Source organism: Macrotis lagotis, chromosome 5, assembly GCF_037893015.1.
Source record: "Macrotis lagotis isolate mMagLag1 chromosome 5, bilby.v1.9.chrom.fasta, whole genome shotgun sequence".
Lineage (NCBI taxonomy): Eukaryota > Metazoa > Chordata > Mammalia > Peramelemorphia > Peramelidae > Macrotis > Macrotis lagotis.
The window spans coordinates 135,034,855-135,053,277 of NC_133662.1; the positions used below are offsets into that span (position 1 = coordinate 135,034,855).

The 18,423-nt window shown below is 35.2% G+C and overlaps 2 protein-coding genes across 2 annotated transcripts in view; both read left to right on the forward strand.

Moving 5' to 3' along the window:
• The window catches only part of RSPO3 (R-spondin 3), a 642,258-nt gene that overhangs the window by 604,903 nt on the left and 18,932 nt on the right, over positions 1 to 18,423 (forward strand). The window lies entirely within an intron of this gene.
• Positions 635 to 12,356, forward strand: LOC141487876 (protein LEG1 homolog). The gene is made up of 6 exons (XM_074187463.1): positions 635 to 947; positions 4,271 to 4,354; positions 6,634 to 6,818; positions 7,564 to 7,700; positions 10,092 to 10,333; positions 12,241 to 12,356. The coding sequence occupies exons 1-6, from the start codon at positions 635 to 637 to the stop codon at positions 12,354 to 12,356; spliced, it is 1,077 nt and encodes a 358-aa protein (XP_074043564.1).

The window sequence follows — 18,423 nt, forward strand, 5'->3', positions numbered from 1 at the left end:
ATTATAATTCAGTAGGCTTCTTAATCAGTAGCCCCATAAGCTTGCTTTTTAAAATGTTTTTATAATTTTCTACCAATTGAAATTTATATTGTTTTAAAATTTTACTTTGAGAAGGGGTTCATAGGTTTCATCAGATTGCCAAAGAAGTCCATGGAAAAAATGTTAAATAAGATCTCATGAATATTTTAAAATTTAAAATGAATTTTTAAAATTAAAAGTACTAAAATTCTTTGTATAATTTTTCTACCCTCAAATACAAATGAAATATGATGATGATATAAAGTACAGAGCATATTAAACCCTTTGATATCAAATTCCATATTGTAAACCAAAATTCAAGATTCCCTAAACCAAGAGACTTTCCATAAACAATGTTTTGTTTTCATGCCTAGTTGTTTGTTGTACTTGACTCTACTGAATAAAAGTTTCTTTTTGTTCCTTTTCCTTTTAAGCTTCCAGCAATTTGGTAAGGTAAATATTCTTCTTTTATAGTTGTATTTGTGTAACTTCTTAGATCAGACACCCTGTTCTCAGGTTTATCATGCATCAATTGTCACAAAGGACTATAAAATTGTTTCATTTTAGTTCCCCTTAAAGTACTCTGCTCCTGTGCAAAAAAGAGAAGAAAAACAAAATGGGCAATCAAAGTATGTGGTCTTCTCTGATCATTTTGCTTTCAGTATTTCTGTGTTTCTTTCCTTCCAGGTCAGCCACAGAGGAGAATTTTGACTACCCCTATCTTTGGGACCAGGTGCCTGAAAGAGTAGAAGATCTGCCAGTCAAGAATAATAAAATTATCATGGATCCTTGGGACTATAGAGATAGACTAAGCATGTATAAATTGATACTAAATTCTTCAGCAAAATACTTCATTAAATTTGGAGCAAATAATACTGGGAATGCATTCTGGGCACTCACTCTATTTTATGGAAAACTCTATCAAACAGGTATGAACATTTTAACTATTTCAAAAAGTTCTCACTCTTTTTCATTAGCTTTAGTAGTCATGAGAGTTTAATTCCAGCAAATGCCCTTTGAATGCTATGGTATGAATGCTCTAGGGTTATTCTGGAAGAATGACCATTTTTATCTACTAGTATTCATTGTACAAGGAGTTTGATTACATGAGTATTTTGTTTTAAGGAAAAATAAATATAATATGGCAATTTAAAAATAACTACAAAAGTAATAATGAAGAACAAACATATGTATTATCTCTGTATACAATATATGTATGTGAATATATGTATTATAAGTGTTTGTATGTATATGTGTATGTGTATAGTGGTAGTAGAGAGAAAGGGCAAGAACACTTGAATAATCAACAAACCCAGTGACAATTTCAAGAGAAAGGGTTAGAGATTTGATGTCTAATTTCATAGGTACCGACAATTCACAAATGAGGAAATTTCTCTATCAATACAGGCTAGCATCTTCTTTGCAACATAAACCTTAGCATTCTAAAACATTGTCTGATTCATTTAGGATCACAATACCAAAGTGTCAGAAATTGAATGAAGCTTTTCTCAGTTTTGAGAATAGCTTTCTCTCCATAATTCCAACATACTTCTTGAGAGGTTCAAAGCCTCTGAGAAAAATTGTTCTTTTCTTTTGGCAGTTCTAGTGATGACTGTATCCTAGGTGAAATTTCCCATCCTAGTTTTCCATGTACAATGAGAACAATATGAGACAGGAAGGTTCAAATTGAAAGGATCATAGAATCTGGATAATCAGTATGATGTAAAATACTTGCTTTTGTGTCTGTAATTTAAAACAGGGAAACAAGGTCAATCTGTGATACCTCAGTTGGACCATAAGTGTTTCTTTAGGCTCTAGAGTTGTCTTGTTTGTTTTATTTTAATCTCTCCTCAAGGATTTTATTTCCTTCCTCTTCCATTATTTTCTCAAAAGTCTTTAAATTTCTTTTCTCATTTCCAAGGTTCATTTACTTTACAGTTTCCCTTTAGCAGGGAACTCCTGAAAAGCTATTGGATTTCAGATAAATCCATGTAGACTGAAAAGAATGAGTGTGGGGGGAATCATGGTTCAACTCTGCCTTGAGTTATCTCATTTGATAATCCTACCTAAGTAGATCCTCATTCTTATAATGACGGTGGTTCTGCTTAGGTAGGATTATCAATTTAGATTTAATTTAGGTAAGATTATTAATTTAGGGGGAGGCTAGGTGGCACAGTGGATAAAGCATCAGCCCTGGAGTCAGGAGTACCTGGGTTCAAATCTGGTCTCAGACACTTAATAATGACCTAGCTGTGTGGCCTTGGGCAAGCCACTTAACCCCATTTGCTTTGCAAAAACCTAAAAAATAAAAGTTGTAAAAAAAAAGATTATTAATTTAGACAGCTCCTAACCAATTTAGAGAGCTCCCATACCAAGAGGAAGGTACACTAGCCACTCTGGTGTCTAGTGGGCTCTGTTACTGAATAAGGAATATTCTATAGAGTGTTCTTATCAGAGACATCCAAAGTTTTGTAAAGCTCTGCAATTACCTACAACATCCAACTTCCACTAGACCTCATAATCTTCTTAGTAGGACTAACTTGGTAGTTAGATTATTCAAGAATGGCCAAGCTTGTGGTCAGTGGTATATTCCTCTGCACAGGTGGTCATGAACTAATCAGGAATTGTCTGGCAAAACAAAATCAAGGCTCATAAAATTTGGTTGTGGTCTCATTTTCTATTTAAATCAATTTTTCTAAGCCATAGTCGAGTACAAAGTGTACTAGGTTTAGGGAACAAATTAATATTCAAGAACTTTTGGTGGGGGAGTGCTTTATTGCACTATTATATTGATAAGATAGGAAGTTAGAAATTATCCCTGTCACTTTGGGCTATATCAAAAATGAATGGGCTGGTGAGTATTTTCAGATGATATGAACTCTTCTAAATGTTTGAATTTGGGCTTGGATTTTCTGTCTTTAGGTGGTTTACCACAAAATCATTTTTCAAAGAGTCATTTGCTACTCAATGTAGGAAATACAAAGAGAAGAGAACTTGATTAAATTTCCTTTTAATTTATAATTTTTAAAAATTTTATTTATTTCTATTATGTGTCATTTATATATAAACCACTGTTCTACCTCCTGGGATACAGAGATAGAAATAAAATAATCAGGGTGGCTAGGTGGTGCAGTGAATAGAGCACTGGCCCTAGAGTCAGGAGTACCTGAGTTCAAATCCAACCTCAGAAACTTAATAATTACCTAGCTGTGTGGCCTTGGTCAGGTCACTTAACCCCATTTGCCTTGCAAAAACCTAAAAAAAAGAAATTAAATAATCCCTACCCTTAAGAAACTTATGTTCTACCTTTCAGATAAGATAGATGTATATATGATAACTTGAGGGAGCAACAAACATTACTAACTTGAGTGGTCAGGAAAGATTTCCAGTAGAGAGCTAACATTAAAGAAGGTAGAAGAAGCGGGGTGGCTAGGTGGCACAGTGGATAAAGCACTGGCCTTGGAGTCAGGAGTACCTGGGTTCAAATCCGGCCTGAGACACATAATAATTACCTAGCTGTGTGGCCTTGGGCAAGCCACTTAACCCCATTGCCTTGCAAAAAAAAAAAAAACCTAAAAAAAAAAGAAGGTAGAAATTGTAAGAGGTATAAATAAGAAGGGAGTCTATACCAGACACGGGGAACACCCAATTCAAAGGTATGAGTTGGGATATGAAATGTGATATATAGAAATCAGCAAATGGGTGAATTTGGAAAGAATGAATGGATAATGGTGAATCATGTGAACTCAATCTTTAAATAGGACTATTACAGGTATTAAATGACAAATGCTTTTTGTTTGCCTTTTAAAAAAATCCTAGAGGTATTTTTTTATCCTCATAATCATTTAATTTTATTACAGAGGAGTGATATAGCCAGCCATACTCTAGGAATATCAATTTCAGTGCTTTGCAGAGGGTACACTGAAAAGAAGAGAGACTGGAGTCTTGAATTCTAATCCTAATCTCATTACTATTTGCTTTGTGATTTTCAGAAAACCACTAGCCACTCTAAGCCTCCTCAATTTCTTTACTTACAAAGAATAAAGGGTTAGATTAAGGGATTTTAAGACCTCTGCTTCTGGAAAATTATATGATAGGAAAAGTTTTTTTTAAAAAAGATAATCTCATTACCAACTGGATTATAAACTGTTTTATTCCACATTAGTTGTCTAACATAGAAGCCAATTTCTGTTGCCAACATCCTAAGCATTTGAAATCCTAAAGTTCATTTCTATCTCTTTTTTCCTTTTAGAAAGATTTAATGATCCTTCAGATTATTTACTCTATAACAGTACAGAAAAAAATAACTTTATCTCAATCAAAAGTGGATGGAGTGGTAAGTATTTTACACTGACATAATCTCTGCTCCTGTAGTGTCTCGTTCCTGTGAAGAGTGATACACATTGGATTATTATTAAATTTCAAGTCTTTTTGCAGTTAATGTCAAAGAACTGGTGATTTCATGTGGGAAAAACAAGAATCCCCTTATTGCAAGTTATATATGTTGATAAACATTATATATATATATATATATATATATATATATATATATATATATATATATATGTAGTTTAGTCAGGATGATTTAGGGAAACTATATCCTTAAATATTCCTGAATATCGCCCTTTAAACAAATTACTCAATCCTGCCAAGGCTTTTTCTGTCACTTCCAGTTATTTATCAATTTTCTGAAGGTTTTAGCAGCTCAAAGTTCAGGAATTCTGTGGGAATTAGTCCTGCTGAATCCCCCTCTGTCACCTCCACCTGCTCGGCAGGCCAAAGTCACCTTAGGATGTAATGATTTAGTTGAACCAATCTAATTGACTGTCTTTTCAGAGATAATGGTCAACCAGCATGTTTTCAGCTGATCTCATCTTTATTTAACCCAGCATATTGCTTGGTACATAGTAAGAACTTAATAAATATTTGTTGATTTATTGATTAGTGACCTGTAAATAAACCCATCCAGTTATACGAAAGGATAAATCAACTGTCAAAAAGAATGATGGATTATGTAACCACAAATTTCCCTGTGTAAGATAAACATAAAAGAAATTAGGTATAATTAACTTTGAATCCCAAGCATCCTGGGCAATTACTTGATGAAGTTTACCTATATGGATACCAAACTGTGATAATTCTAGATCCTTAGCACAGCAACACCTCACTCAAATCTAATTCACTTGCTTGTCATGTCATCAGCTCCCTGAGGTCATAATCTTCTGCAAGAATGAAGGCCAAATACTAACAACAATAGTTCTAGATACATTTTCAGAACAAAATTTCATAACAAAATTTTAGAACAAAATTAGTGATTAAGATCATTAATATTAGTAAAAAATGAAGTTATCTTTCAGAATCAAAAGAACAAAACCTGGAACATGATTTAAAAGTCATTCAATACAATACAACTTCTTCATTTTACAGCTGAGGTTGAAATCGCAAGTTATATATGTTGAGATTTTCATCTCTTTCCTGATTTTAAACCAATTTTTTGCCTTGTCTCTCATTTTGTGTATGTTTGGACTTCTGTTTTTCTGATATTAGACTCAGTTTCACTCTGTCATTATTAGGGCTACAAAACACAGAGTATTGTTATATGTATAGAATGTAGACTTGGAACTTCAGGAAACACTTCTAAGAGAGAAGGAATGAAGGATAGATGCAAAATCAAATCTTGCCTAATCAGGAAATAGAAACAAGATGGAAATGGTGATCAGTGTCCACATATGCATTATAGAATCAGAGTATACAAAGATAACACTGACTAAGCAAGATGGTGAATCAAAATCTGGAAGTTAATGAACAGAAGAGCACAAATACTAGAAAGAACTTATCAGAGGTCAAGAATAAAGAAATCCATGAGAGCTGAGAATATCATAGGATCATAGATCTTGAATGAGAAGGGATAATTGAGGTGATATTGTCTAATGACCTCATTTTTAAAATAGGAAGCCAAGTCCAAGATATTTAAGTGACTTCTCCAACTTTACAAATTTAAAGCTTTTGAGAAAGTTTTTAAAACCAAATTTTGTAACTCCAGAACCATTATTCTTCAGGCTAAAACAAATTAGTAAAGTCAAACCCAAGTAAATAATATAGACAAGATTTTTTTTAGAATCAAGAAAAAATAAGACAAAAAAAACCAAACTAGTGGGGGAAAATAGACTTTAGGTATCAATAGACTTTAGTCAGTATAACTTAACAATAAGACCATTTTTTTCCTTTCAATTAGGACATAAACCAATTCATAAAGCAAAGGGATCCAACAAATATAACAAAATTAAATAGGTACAGCTTGAAAGAACAAGAAGAATAAAAATATATCCTGATATTGAACAAATAACTATTCTTTTAAGTATCTAGACCCTTCACTATTTGCCTAGTTGTTGAATTATGGAACCCATCCTAGACACATTGGACATATTCTTTACTTCGCTTAATTTCCCTACTGTCCACAGTTCCAGAGCCAACACATGGGTTTGATTGATTGAAGAACTAATTTGCCTGAATCAACAATGTGGACACAGTTTTCCTTATTTTGATTTATCTTTCTTATTTTACAGGGATTTGTCCAAGTGATTCACTGTCATATTTTTTTTTGTTATATTCCAGGTATTAATTACTATGTGATCATTCCATTTTTCCTTGCTGCCTTGGAAAAGAAATTCTTTGGTGTTTTGCCATATCAAATTGAGTTGTTACCACAAGAAGATCGTAGATCTGATTTCTGTTATTCCTTTGTTGAATGTTACATACGCTACCCAGCGATGTTGACAAGTGACCTAAAGATATTTGAGGTATTACCAACATTCTTGTGCTAAATTCTTCCTCCATAACGTCATTATGGACAACCAAAAATTTTGTCTTCAAAATCACCTCTGGCAAGTCCTTGAAAAGACTTAGAAGTTTCAATTTGGGCTTAGTATCTTACTAATTACTTACTTACTTACTTACTATGCCAACTTACTTTCCTGTCAGGAAAGTAAGCTGGTGTTGCTCCAGCAGGGGATCCATTCAGCTCAGGAGAGAAAAGGAAACATGTATACACCTGGGTGGGGAACACCAGCAGGACAACTGGCAGAGCCGGTTTATTGAAAACATTAAACAGATCTTATAGAAGAAAAGCAGAATATTAACATACAGAATAAAAACAATGATGTAACTTTGTTATGGGCAGAAATTAACCCAGCAGGATGTGGAAGCTTTCAGCTCAAGCATCACCAGAGCTCAGGTTATTTTGACCATAACTGGCCTCTTGTCCCCGAACTCACTTGAGCCTCTACAAGTTGGCATAGTAAGTAAGTAATTAATAAGAAGCTAAGTTTAGGTTATGCTATGTGAAGACCACTTCTAAATTTATCCTTCCAGTGTAAAGTATTGCTTTTTGTTTTAGAATGAAAATAATACCATATATTTCTAAAAACTAAATGTGAGTAATCTACAACAATGATCTAAATAAAAGATAGATGATTCTTGATTAGCTATTTTAAGGCAGAAATATCTTGACTTTAAATTCAAAATTAATTGTTCTTTTTGCTTTAGTATTTACAGTCCCGGGAAGTAACATCAAATGACAAAGGAAATCCCATCTACAACACAGATATTGAAACAATAATTCATTATATGTGGTCTGGACATCAAGCTGGAATAGATGTTGGAAAGCCACTGTTCTCTGACAAGTACTCTATTGTCCATATTTTCTTCTTTTTTATGATTTTTAACATTGCAGGAAGTAAGGGTCCATTTTCCATTTTCTCATAGACTGTTTTCCAGAGATTTTCACAAATCTTAAAATAAATCCCATCAATGATTAATACATGATTTTTAAAAAGTTGATATTTTAAGGACTGAGGATGACTCTTCATATTGCTGCATTTGTCATATTGTTAGGAATCAGATCCATCTTCCCAAAGAATGATAATTTTAGCCTTACCCATAGATAGATATACAATGACTTATATACAAAGTGTTTTCTGATGAACAACCCTCGGAATTACTTGGCATAAGTAATATTATCATCATTTTGCTGATGAGGCACTAAGCTCCAGAGTGGTCAGGTGAAGTGACCTGCTAAAGGTTAAATAACTATTAAATGCTAAAGACTTTACTAGAATACAAGTTTTGTGACTCTGAAAACAATGTCCTCACAAAAAAGGGAATGTTCCTCAGGCAAATTATCTACCAATTCCTACCATCAGCCTCCCTAGCTGAGAAGCTTTTCCTGTAACTTCCACATTCTAGTTTAATTTCCTTTCTCAGAAATTTTAATAAATTTTAATAATTTTTTAAAAATCTATCAGGAACTTAGAAGCAATAGTCCTAATTTTTCCTTACCAAATGTTGTTGACACACTTTAAAGTTTAATCTCAAATAGCAGCATTTCTTCCTCTATTTTTTTAAGTATAGAGAATCAAAAAACAATAAACCAAACACTGATTTTTTTAGTATTTGCTGATTTCTGAGGTATAATTCCATTCTCAAAATTAAACAATTAACCCTCTACAGCCCTCCAAACTGGTTCCTTGCCTATGTCTCTTCTTATCTTTGTCTCCATCTGCTTTCTTTCTGTTTAAACTTTTCTCTATATCTCCCAACATAGATTAGGAGCACCATAATCCTCAAAAGGACTTGGAATTGTATGATATAACTTCTGGTTCTCTATCAGTGAATGAGTAAACTCCCTGAGACAAACAGTTATATTTTTTATAACCTTTCCAGGGATATGAATTCCAAAGCTTCCCTTATTATCTTGTACTTTGAATTGATGATCACTATTTGAAGAATTAAATCTTAGGAAACTGGGGTGTTTTGGGGGGGGTTTCTTTTTTAAATTCAAACAGTACCTTTTAGTCTCTTAATGGAAAAGATTTTCTGGTTATTTTCCCCCTTACTATGTAATAAAATCTTTTTTGTTATACATGATGATTCTAATATGTGATAACATAATTAGTAATTACCAATTATAATATTTTTTTCAACATAGCATACTAGGTGGTGAAGCAATATTAAAATAATTCTCATTGCAGGATACTTAAAGAGCTGATATAAGCAAGGCCTGCATTGATAGAGGCTTTGTGAGGACATTGTCCTCCTTTGTGTTTTCAGAGTCACAAAACTTGTATTCTAGTAAAGTCTTTAGCATTTAATAGTTATTTAACCTTCAGCAGGTCACTACACCTGACCACTCTGGAGCTTAGTGCCTCATCAGCAAAATGATGATAATATTACTTATGCCAAGTAATTCCCAGGGTTGTTCATCTTACTTCATTTATCCCTATAAAGAACTTAGCTGCTGTTTCATTATGTCCTATTACAAAAAAGCAACTTGCTGAAGGAAAAGTCAAAGGAAAAGAACAGAGGATAGAGAAGGAAAAATAAAGTGAAAAGAGAAAGTGAAAGAACATGGATTAAATTGCAGCATGAGGACACAAAGAATTTTTTGGTTATAAAGCAAAGATTAAAAATACTAAGGAGTGGGTGAATCAGAAGAGGTGATTCAGAAAGAAGCTATGATTTCAACCTCTGCTACTCTAAAATTAGAATCATTATAGTCATTGTGTTCTGCATTTGAGATTCTAAACACAGGTTCATAGAATCACAAAACTAGAGATTTTAAAAGTAAACATTTTTATTTTATAGATGAGGATATTATTGTTGTTGTCATTCAGTTGTTTTTAGCTATGCCCTACTTCTTGGCTCCATTTGAGATTTTATTGATAGACACTGGAGTAGTTTTCTATTACCTTCTTCAATCCATTTTACAGATGAGGAAACTGAGAAAAACAGCAACAAATGAGTTGTCCATGGTTACACAGCAAGTAACTTATCTAAGGCTAGATTTGAATTCAGAAAAAGTACTCAAACCACTGTGCCTTTTAGCTATTGTAGATAAGGATATTAAGGTCCATAATTGACCCAGGTAATATGCATCAGAGACAGAATATGAACCATATGAGACTTTGCACAGAAAATATTTCCTGGAAAATTACCTTCCCAGGAAGATTTGGAAGGGACAGGGAGAGTTTTGTGTAACTCCTATGAACTTGCTAATTCCAAGTCTTTCTTTTTAGAAGCCAATTTTACTCAACAGGAGAAAAAGATTTTACTAGAGACTTTCTAAACACTGTGGAGTTCCTGGAGGCAGCAAATTACCCTGCTGACTTTAAAAATGGATCAGAATTTTTGATGGTATTCCCTCATAGACCAGTCACCACTAGTGATTACTGGATCCTTCCTGGCAGTGACCTCAATAATTATGAAAGAGTGCTCTTGATTGGAGTAAAAATAATTTCTACATTAAATAGTGTTTCAGGTATGAACCTTAAACATATGAAAAACATATAAGCTGCATTAACAAAATGACTGAGCATGACTGAATAAATAAGATTAATTATGCATTTGGTGCCCTTTGTTCTTTGAAAAGATTAGCAATATCATTTAATATGATATGATCAAAAGCTACTAATAGGAAAGGATCTTAAGATATCAGCTGGCATCATTTTACAGGCACCCAAACAAGTTAAGTGTCTGGTACAGGGTCATACTGGGAATTCAGTGGATCAATGAAATCCATATTCTAGTTCATGACAATCAATTGTTAAAGTATTTCCTAGTCAATTATATATTAGGTATTGTGCTAAGTATTGAGGATGCAAAAAAGATAAAAAAGCAAAAAATTTAAATGGTGCTGTTCCTCAAGGATCTTATATTTGAAAAATGTAAACCACAGGTATATTGCATAAGTACAGACAAAATACACGCAAACTAGGTGGAAGGTAAAGAGAGGGAAATTCTAGAAACTTGGGAGTGGGAGATATGGGAAGGAAAGAGGCAGGAAAGACTGTCTGCAGAAGGTGATGTTGAGATGAGTCCTAAAGAAAGTTGCATTCTCATAGGAAAAGCAATCTCAAACACAGGATACACTCAGTAAAAAGGCTTGAGGAAAAAAAATGGAACAAAAAATGTGAAGAACAGCAAGTAGACCTGTATGACTGGATCATGGTGTGAACCAGGGGGCAGGAGTTGGGCTACAAGTCCTTGCAATATCCCCATGTGACTTCACCATGATGTAATCAATATTCTCCAGCCTCCATTATGTTGCTTTTAGGAACTGACTCTTACCCTGAGCTCTTGCCTTGTCTCAGATACAGGTGCTACTGGCATGGTATACACCTTGACAGGAGCCTTAGGTTCTGATTCTGGCTCTTGGCTTCCACCCTGTGGTCATTTACAGCATTTCACCTCTACTGCAACAAGGCTAGTTAATAACTCACCAGGACCAACATTGCTAAAATAAAGGTTCTGGCTAGAAGTGATGCATTAATAGCATGATAACGTAAAGTTTTAATTTATTTATGTAAGCTGCTCAACAAACTTTTCTAAGCATTGCAAAAGATGGATATTTCAAGTTTAGATATTTGTTTTGTTAGACAATATACATAAAATATGAGATTCCTTCCTTCCTTCCTTCCTTCCTTCCTTCCTTCCTTCCTTCCTTCCTTCCTTCCTTCCTTCCTTCCTTCCTTCCTTCCTTCCCTCCTGCCCTCCTGCTTCCCTCCTTCCCTTCTTTCTTTCTTTCTTTCTTTCTTGCTTTCTTTCCTTCCTTCTTTGTTTCTTTGTTTCTTCCTTTCTCAGCAGATAACAGAAGGTAAGAAAAAGAAGAAAGAGTTTGCTTGAGGAACCTAAAAGAAGTTGTTTAAAAGTAACTTCAGAGCTGACTAGTTTGCTACTAATATTGAATTAATTTAGTATGTTTTCCCTGTGCTTTTGCAAAGTTCATATTGATCTTAGATTTAGAATTGAAGGGACCTTTAAATTTATCTTGTTCAAATTCTCCATTTTACATGAAACCTTAAGACCCAGAGAAGAGAAATTACTTAACTAAGGTCACAAAAGTGTCAGGACTGAAATTTTAGCTCTAGGTCCTCTAAGTTCACAAGTGTTTCCCTTTCACTGCTCTGGCTGGTTTTGGATACTATCAATCTTTTTTTTTTTTAAGTTTTTTTTTTTTTTTTTTGCAAGGCAATAGGGTTAAGTGGCTTGCCCAAGGCCATACAGCTAGGTAATTATTAAGTGTCTGAGGCCGGATTTGAACTTAGGTACTCCTGACTCCTGGGCAGGTGCTATATCCACTGCACCACCTAGCTGCCCCTACTGTCAATCTTAATAAGAAAATTTCTATTTATTTAATAAACTAATAGTTTTCTTGTTCTTTGACAGGTGGTACCTTATTGGCTATTTGGAAGAAGTTGATGATATCTCCAACTGCAAGAGAAGCTGCCCAAAATCTCATTAAGACTATATTTCTTTCCCCAAAATTTATTTCTCTGGTTTAATTTGATCTTTTATTCCTCATTGAATTTTAATGAACAACTGTTTGGTCTTTAATCATCTCCTTAATTAGAAGAAATGTCAAAGGGACATGTACAGATCTATCACAGTAGACTCTCAGTTGATTTACGTGGATAATGATTATTCAAGTAAATTCAAATAATGAATCTTCCTGAAGCAAGGATGTACTTTGGTTTTTCTTCAAATTTTGGCAATTTTCAGAATATTCTGATTTATGGATTGAAAGTAGACTAAGAGACAGATTTTTAAAAATTTATTATGAATAATTTGTGTTTACCCAGTAAGGCAAGATGGTTCAACATTAAGAAAGAAGCACAGCTAATTATATAAACAATAAAATCAGGCAAAAAAATTTAAAGATTAACATAAAAGATGGCTTTTACACATCAAAAAGTCTAAAATCCACAGTCATAAAATTATCCTTCTTTAATAGTATTAAAAATACATACCTCAAATCTTCCAAATGTATTACTTCTCATGGAGAAGCACCAGAAACATTCCAAAAAAGGAAGATATGTAAATAAAGCAAGTATTTAGCTTTCCTCCATTATTATTTGACATAATACTAAAAATTGTTAATGACACCAATAAAACAAGCAGTTAAAAGTATAAATATTACCAAAATACCCCATTTGAAGATCACATAATAGTTTATTTGGAAAAATTCAGAACTCAATCAAGAAACTAATCTTTTTTTAAGTTTTTTGCAAGGCAAATGGGGTTAAGTGGCTTGCCCAAAGCCAAACAGCTAGGTAATTATTAAGTGTCTGAGGCTGGACTTGAACTCAGAACTTGACTCCAGGGCCTGTGCTCTATCCACTGTCCCACCTAGCCACCCCCAAGAAACTAATTTAAAAAAGGATTAATTGCTTTAGTGAAGTATCAGATAAATTCATAAAATAAGAATTTCTATACAGTATTAACAAAAATGGCTAACATAAAAAGAAAAATTCCATTCAAAATAGCATCAAAAATGAATAAAATATTTGTGTATTGACCCAAGGCACACAAGAATCATATGAAAAACAACTACTGAAAACTCTTTATAGACAAGAAGATAAATAATTGGAGGGATATTCAATGTTCATAATGAGTCACAATATGATTAAATGACAATGCTAAATAAATTAATTTAGAAATTTAATTTATCAATCAAATTTCTAAAGAACTTCTACTTTATAGAGCCAGAGAAAAAATTAATTTGGAGGTACAAAAAATTTTGACTCAATGGAACTGATGAAAAAAAAAAAGTAGAAATAAGGAAAGAATAGAACTCAAAGACCTAAAATCATGTAATAAAGCAGTATTCATCAAAAAATTTGGTAATGGTTAAAAAGTAGAAAAGTAGGTTAGTGGGACCAGCTAAAGAATAATCAGGGAGCGGCCAGGTGGCATAGTAGATAAAGCACCGGCCCTGGAGTCAGGAGTACCTGGGTTCAAATATGGTCTCAGACACTTAATTACTTAGCTGTGTGGCCTTGGGCAAGCCACTTAACCCCGTTTGCCTTACAAAAACTTTAAAAAAAAAAGAATAATCAGAAACTTCTAAATGCATAAACCCAATGTTGGATGAATCTAAGAACATAGATGTCTAGGAGGGAAGAGTTCATTATTTGACAAGAATGCTGGAAAAATTGGCATTTAATTAGAAAGAAATTAGACTTAGATAAAATCTGCCCAACATTATTCCACAATAAGCTCAAAAATCATTATTAAAGGTAATACTATAAAATGTATACTAAAGATCTCACCATAAGAATAATTATGGAAAAAAATCTGATCAGCTACTTGACTGGTGGAGATCACCAGATTAGGGCTGGAGATGATCATAAAAGATAAAATAGCTCATTTCCCTATCTGCCACATATGTGAATCCCAAAATGTTGGGGAAAATAGTTAATGAAAATAGTCTAGAACCAAGGCATGATATCAACATAAATTTAGACTAATGGATTAGATATGAATTAGTTAAAAATTATACTAAAAATCTAAAAGGATCTTAGAAATTATTTAACATATCCAAACCACTCATTTGACATTATAAAACTGAACCTCAGACTAATTAATAGATTTGATAAAGGTCATTCAGGTAGGAAATAACAGAACTGAAATTTAAATCCAAGTAGATAATTTGAAGCCAGATAGGCTTCAAATCCAGTATTTTTTTCTTTATACTAGGAAGAAGGCACACTTTTTTCAGGATAGCAGAAACAAACCTAGAGAACTATCTGTGTTATTCATGTTAGGGAATTTTAAGAATTCTAACTCAAAGCCCCTGACATAGCCAAGAATCTTCACTTTCTTATTTAAAACTATGAATCTTTGGGCTAAGAGGTAAGCAAATAGTATGAAGCAAGGTTCTCCAGTGCTACAGAGGCTTCATGTGAAGTTCCCCATGGCTCCCTTCAATCATAATCCTTGTACTTTTTCCTACTGCATTAGTTATTTCTCACATGAAGTACCCAGGGTTGTACTGATGACAAATCTAAGGACAACAGGAACATTATATTCAACCTGGGGCCTCTGTCCTCAACTTTCTGGGGGGGTATAATCCATTTTCCAAGGCACCTTCCACCAACATTCCTAAGACTGTTTACCTTTCATTACTTTCTGAACATCCTGATCCTTTACCATACCTCACATCAAAGAACTGGGGCAATCTTCTCTAAGTTTCTAAGTCAACTTGGCTCAGAGCTTTATGCTTATTTTCTTTTTCTTTTTAACTTTTTTTTAATATTTATTCTCATTTTGTATAAATAATTTTTTTACATTAATAAAATATTCTTGTTTAAGAGTAAATGAAATACCCCCCCATAGATATAGACTCGCTTGAGCGATAAAGTAAAGGGGGAGAGAAAAAAATTAAAATTAAAAAAATAATAGTAATAATTGTAGGTATGGCCAGGTGGCGCAATGGATGAAGCACCAGCCCTGGAGCCATGAGCACCTGAGCCCACATCTAGCCCCGTAGACCCAACAATCACCCAGCCATGTGACATGCAAGCCACCCGAACCCCACTGCCCTGCAAAAACCAAAAAAGAGAAAAAGACCCCAAATAAAATAAAATAGTAATAATTGTAGGGGTGGCTGGGTGGCGGACAGAGCATTGGCCCTTGAGCCAGGAGCACCCGGGTCTAAATCCGGCCTCAGACAAGCAACGATCACCCTGCTATGCATCTCCAGGCAGGCCACCCAGCCCCATTTGCCCTGCACCCTCCCAAATAATAATAATAAAAAATGTGCTTGAGTCTTTGTTCCAACACCTACAACTCTGTCGTGGGTGGATCCCATACTTTATGATAAGTCCATCACAAAAGTTACTTCCATATTTTTTCACTGTTGCCGTTGCTGATCGCAACTCCCTTCTTTCGTATTTCTCTACTACCATGTACTATATTTTCTCTCTCCTTTCACTCTGACTCTGCTGGAGGGTAGCTGAGTGGCACAGCAGACAGATCCCTGGTCCTGGGGCCAAGAGGCCCTGAGCCCCCATACCACCCCTTAGGCCCAGCATCCACCTGGCCCTATGGTCCTGGACAGGCCTTCCAATCCCAGCCCCTTGCAAGAAGTAAAAAAGAAAATGTGTTATATCTGACTACTCTCCCCCTATGGTCCATTCTCTCCTCCTTCATTCACATCCCCACCCCTTCCCCCTGCCCTCCCCCTTACTCCAGATGCCTATACCCCATTGAGTATATATGCTGTTTCCTCTCCTAGCCACCTCTGATGAGAGCAAATATTCTCTCATTCTCCCTCACCTTCCATATTATTGCAATAGCTCATTGTAATAAAGAAAAATTGTATTATATGAAATATCTTGGCCTATTCCCCCTCTCCTTTTTCTTTCTCCCATTACATTTCCCATTTTTTCTATTGACTCCATTTTTACACCATATTTTATCTTCGAATTCAGCTTTCTCCTGTGCTTCAACTATAAAAGCTCCCTCTACCTGCTCTATTAACTGAGAAGGTTCATATAAGTATTATCAGTGTCATTTTTCTATGCAGGAATACATGCAGTCCATCATCAAGTCCCTTGTATTTTCCCCTTCTCCTCCACTCTCTATGCTTCACCTGAGTCCTGTATCTGAAGATCAAACCTTCTGTTCAGTTCTGGCCATTCCAAAAGGAACATTTGAAATTCCCCTGTTTCATTGAAAGTCCATCTTTTTCCTTGGAAGAGGACATTCAGCCTTGCTGGGTAGTTCATTCTTGGCTGCATTCTAAGCTTTTTTGCCTTCCGGTATATTATATTCCAAGCCCTACGAGTTTCCAATGTAATTGCTGCTAAGTACTGTGTGATCCTGACTGCAGCTCCACAATATTTGAACTGTGTCCTTCTGGCTTCTTGTAATATTTTCTCTTTGACTTGGGAGTTCTGGAACTTGGCTATAATATTCCTAGGGGTTTGTTTTTTGGGATCTCTTTCTCAGGGGGATGGGTGGATTCTCTCCATTTCTATTTTGCTCTCTGCTTCTAGAATATGAGGGCAATTTTCCTGTAGTAATTCTTTGAAAATGATGTCAAGGCTCTTTTCCTGATCATGACTTTCCAGTATTCCAATAATTTTTAAATTATCTTTCCTGTCTGTTTTCCATATCAGTTGTTTTTTCAATGATATATTTCATATTTTCTTCTAATTTTTCATTTTTTTTGTTTTGAAGTATTGATTCCTGATTTCTGGTAAATTCATCAATCTCCCTGAATGCTATTCTTTGTCTGAAGGATTTGTTCTCCTCATAGAGTTTTCTTATCTCTTTTTCCATCTGGCCAATTCTGTTTTCTAAAGCATTCTTCTCCTCCATAACTTTTTGAATTGTTTTATCCATTTGACCTAAGCTGGTTTTTAGCATGCTATTTTCTTCAGCATTTTTTTTGGATTTCCTTGACTAAGCTGCTGACTTCATTTTCGTGTTTTTCCTGCATCTCTCTCCTTTCTTTTCCCAGTTTTTCTTCCAACTCCCTCATTTGATTTTCAAAGTCTTTTTTGAGCTCTATCATAGCCTGAGCCCAATTCTTGGAGTCTTTAGATGCAGGAGCTTGTGCTTCCACATCTTCAGACTGAGTATTTTGGTCCTTCTTGAGCTCATTTGCAAAATATTTCTCAATGGTCTTCCTCTTTTTTTCTCTGCTTGCTCATTTTCCCAGCCTGAGCCTGGTTTTGGGGTGCTTCCTGAGCTTTTGGGATACTCCCACAGGGATCTCAGTGTGTGTGGCTCTGTCCACCCTCCTGGTCTGTGAATGACCATATGCTCCCCACCTCTGCCACAGGGCTGAGGTGGGGGGGGGCTGTTTTTCTATGGGAGTCAGGCCTAGACTTCTATCAGGATCTGAATGTGGTCAGAGCCCCAGAGTCCAGGGGCAGAGGACAGAGCTCTGCAGTCTCTCTTCAATCCCCTCCCTAGGTTCAATGGGCTCATGCCCTGGAGGCTCCTGCTTACCTGCTCCTCCTGCTTCTCTTCCTGGATCTGGGCTGGCGAAAGACTACTTTGCTTGCTGGGTGCCCTGAGGGCTGGGCTCCCCGTACTCCCTCTGGCAGAGGTCCCCCGCTTTTTCCCCACTTTGTGCTCGGTGCTCCCCGGGGTGTAGCTCAGGAGATTCCCCCACTGCGGCTCCCAGTGCCCTGGGGCTACCTCTGGGAGGCTGAAGTTCTTTTTGCTCTGGCGGGCCACCCCTCTGGTGGGCGCTCCTCCAACGCGGGGGAGAAGAGCTTTTTCACTCTGTAGGAGAACTCTGTGCTTACTTTCTTAATGCCAGACCATAGTAATCCTTCCTACCAACTGTCTTCACACTTTTCAGAAAATATGAAAAAAAATTTTATTTTTTATATATTTGTTTACTGTAGAAAAAAAGACAAATTCTTCAGATTCATAAATAGAACAAGATAAGACTTTAAAAGAGTTTCTGTGATTTGCATCAGATCTAGAGTGACCTTAGACAAGAAGAATAGTATTTCTTTTATCCAAGAAAGCATTTTCTAAGATTTTTCTTCGAAGGAGAAAGAGAATATTTAAGTTGCAAAATATTTCAGGGTAGGGTTAGGTTTTTAA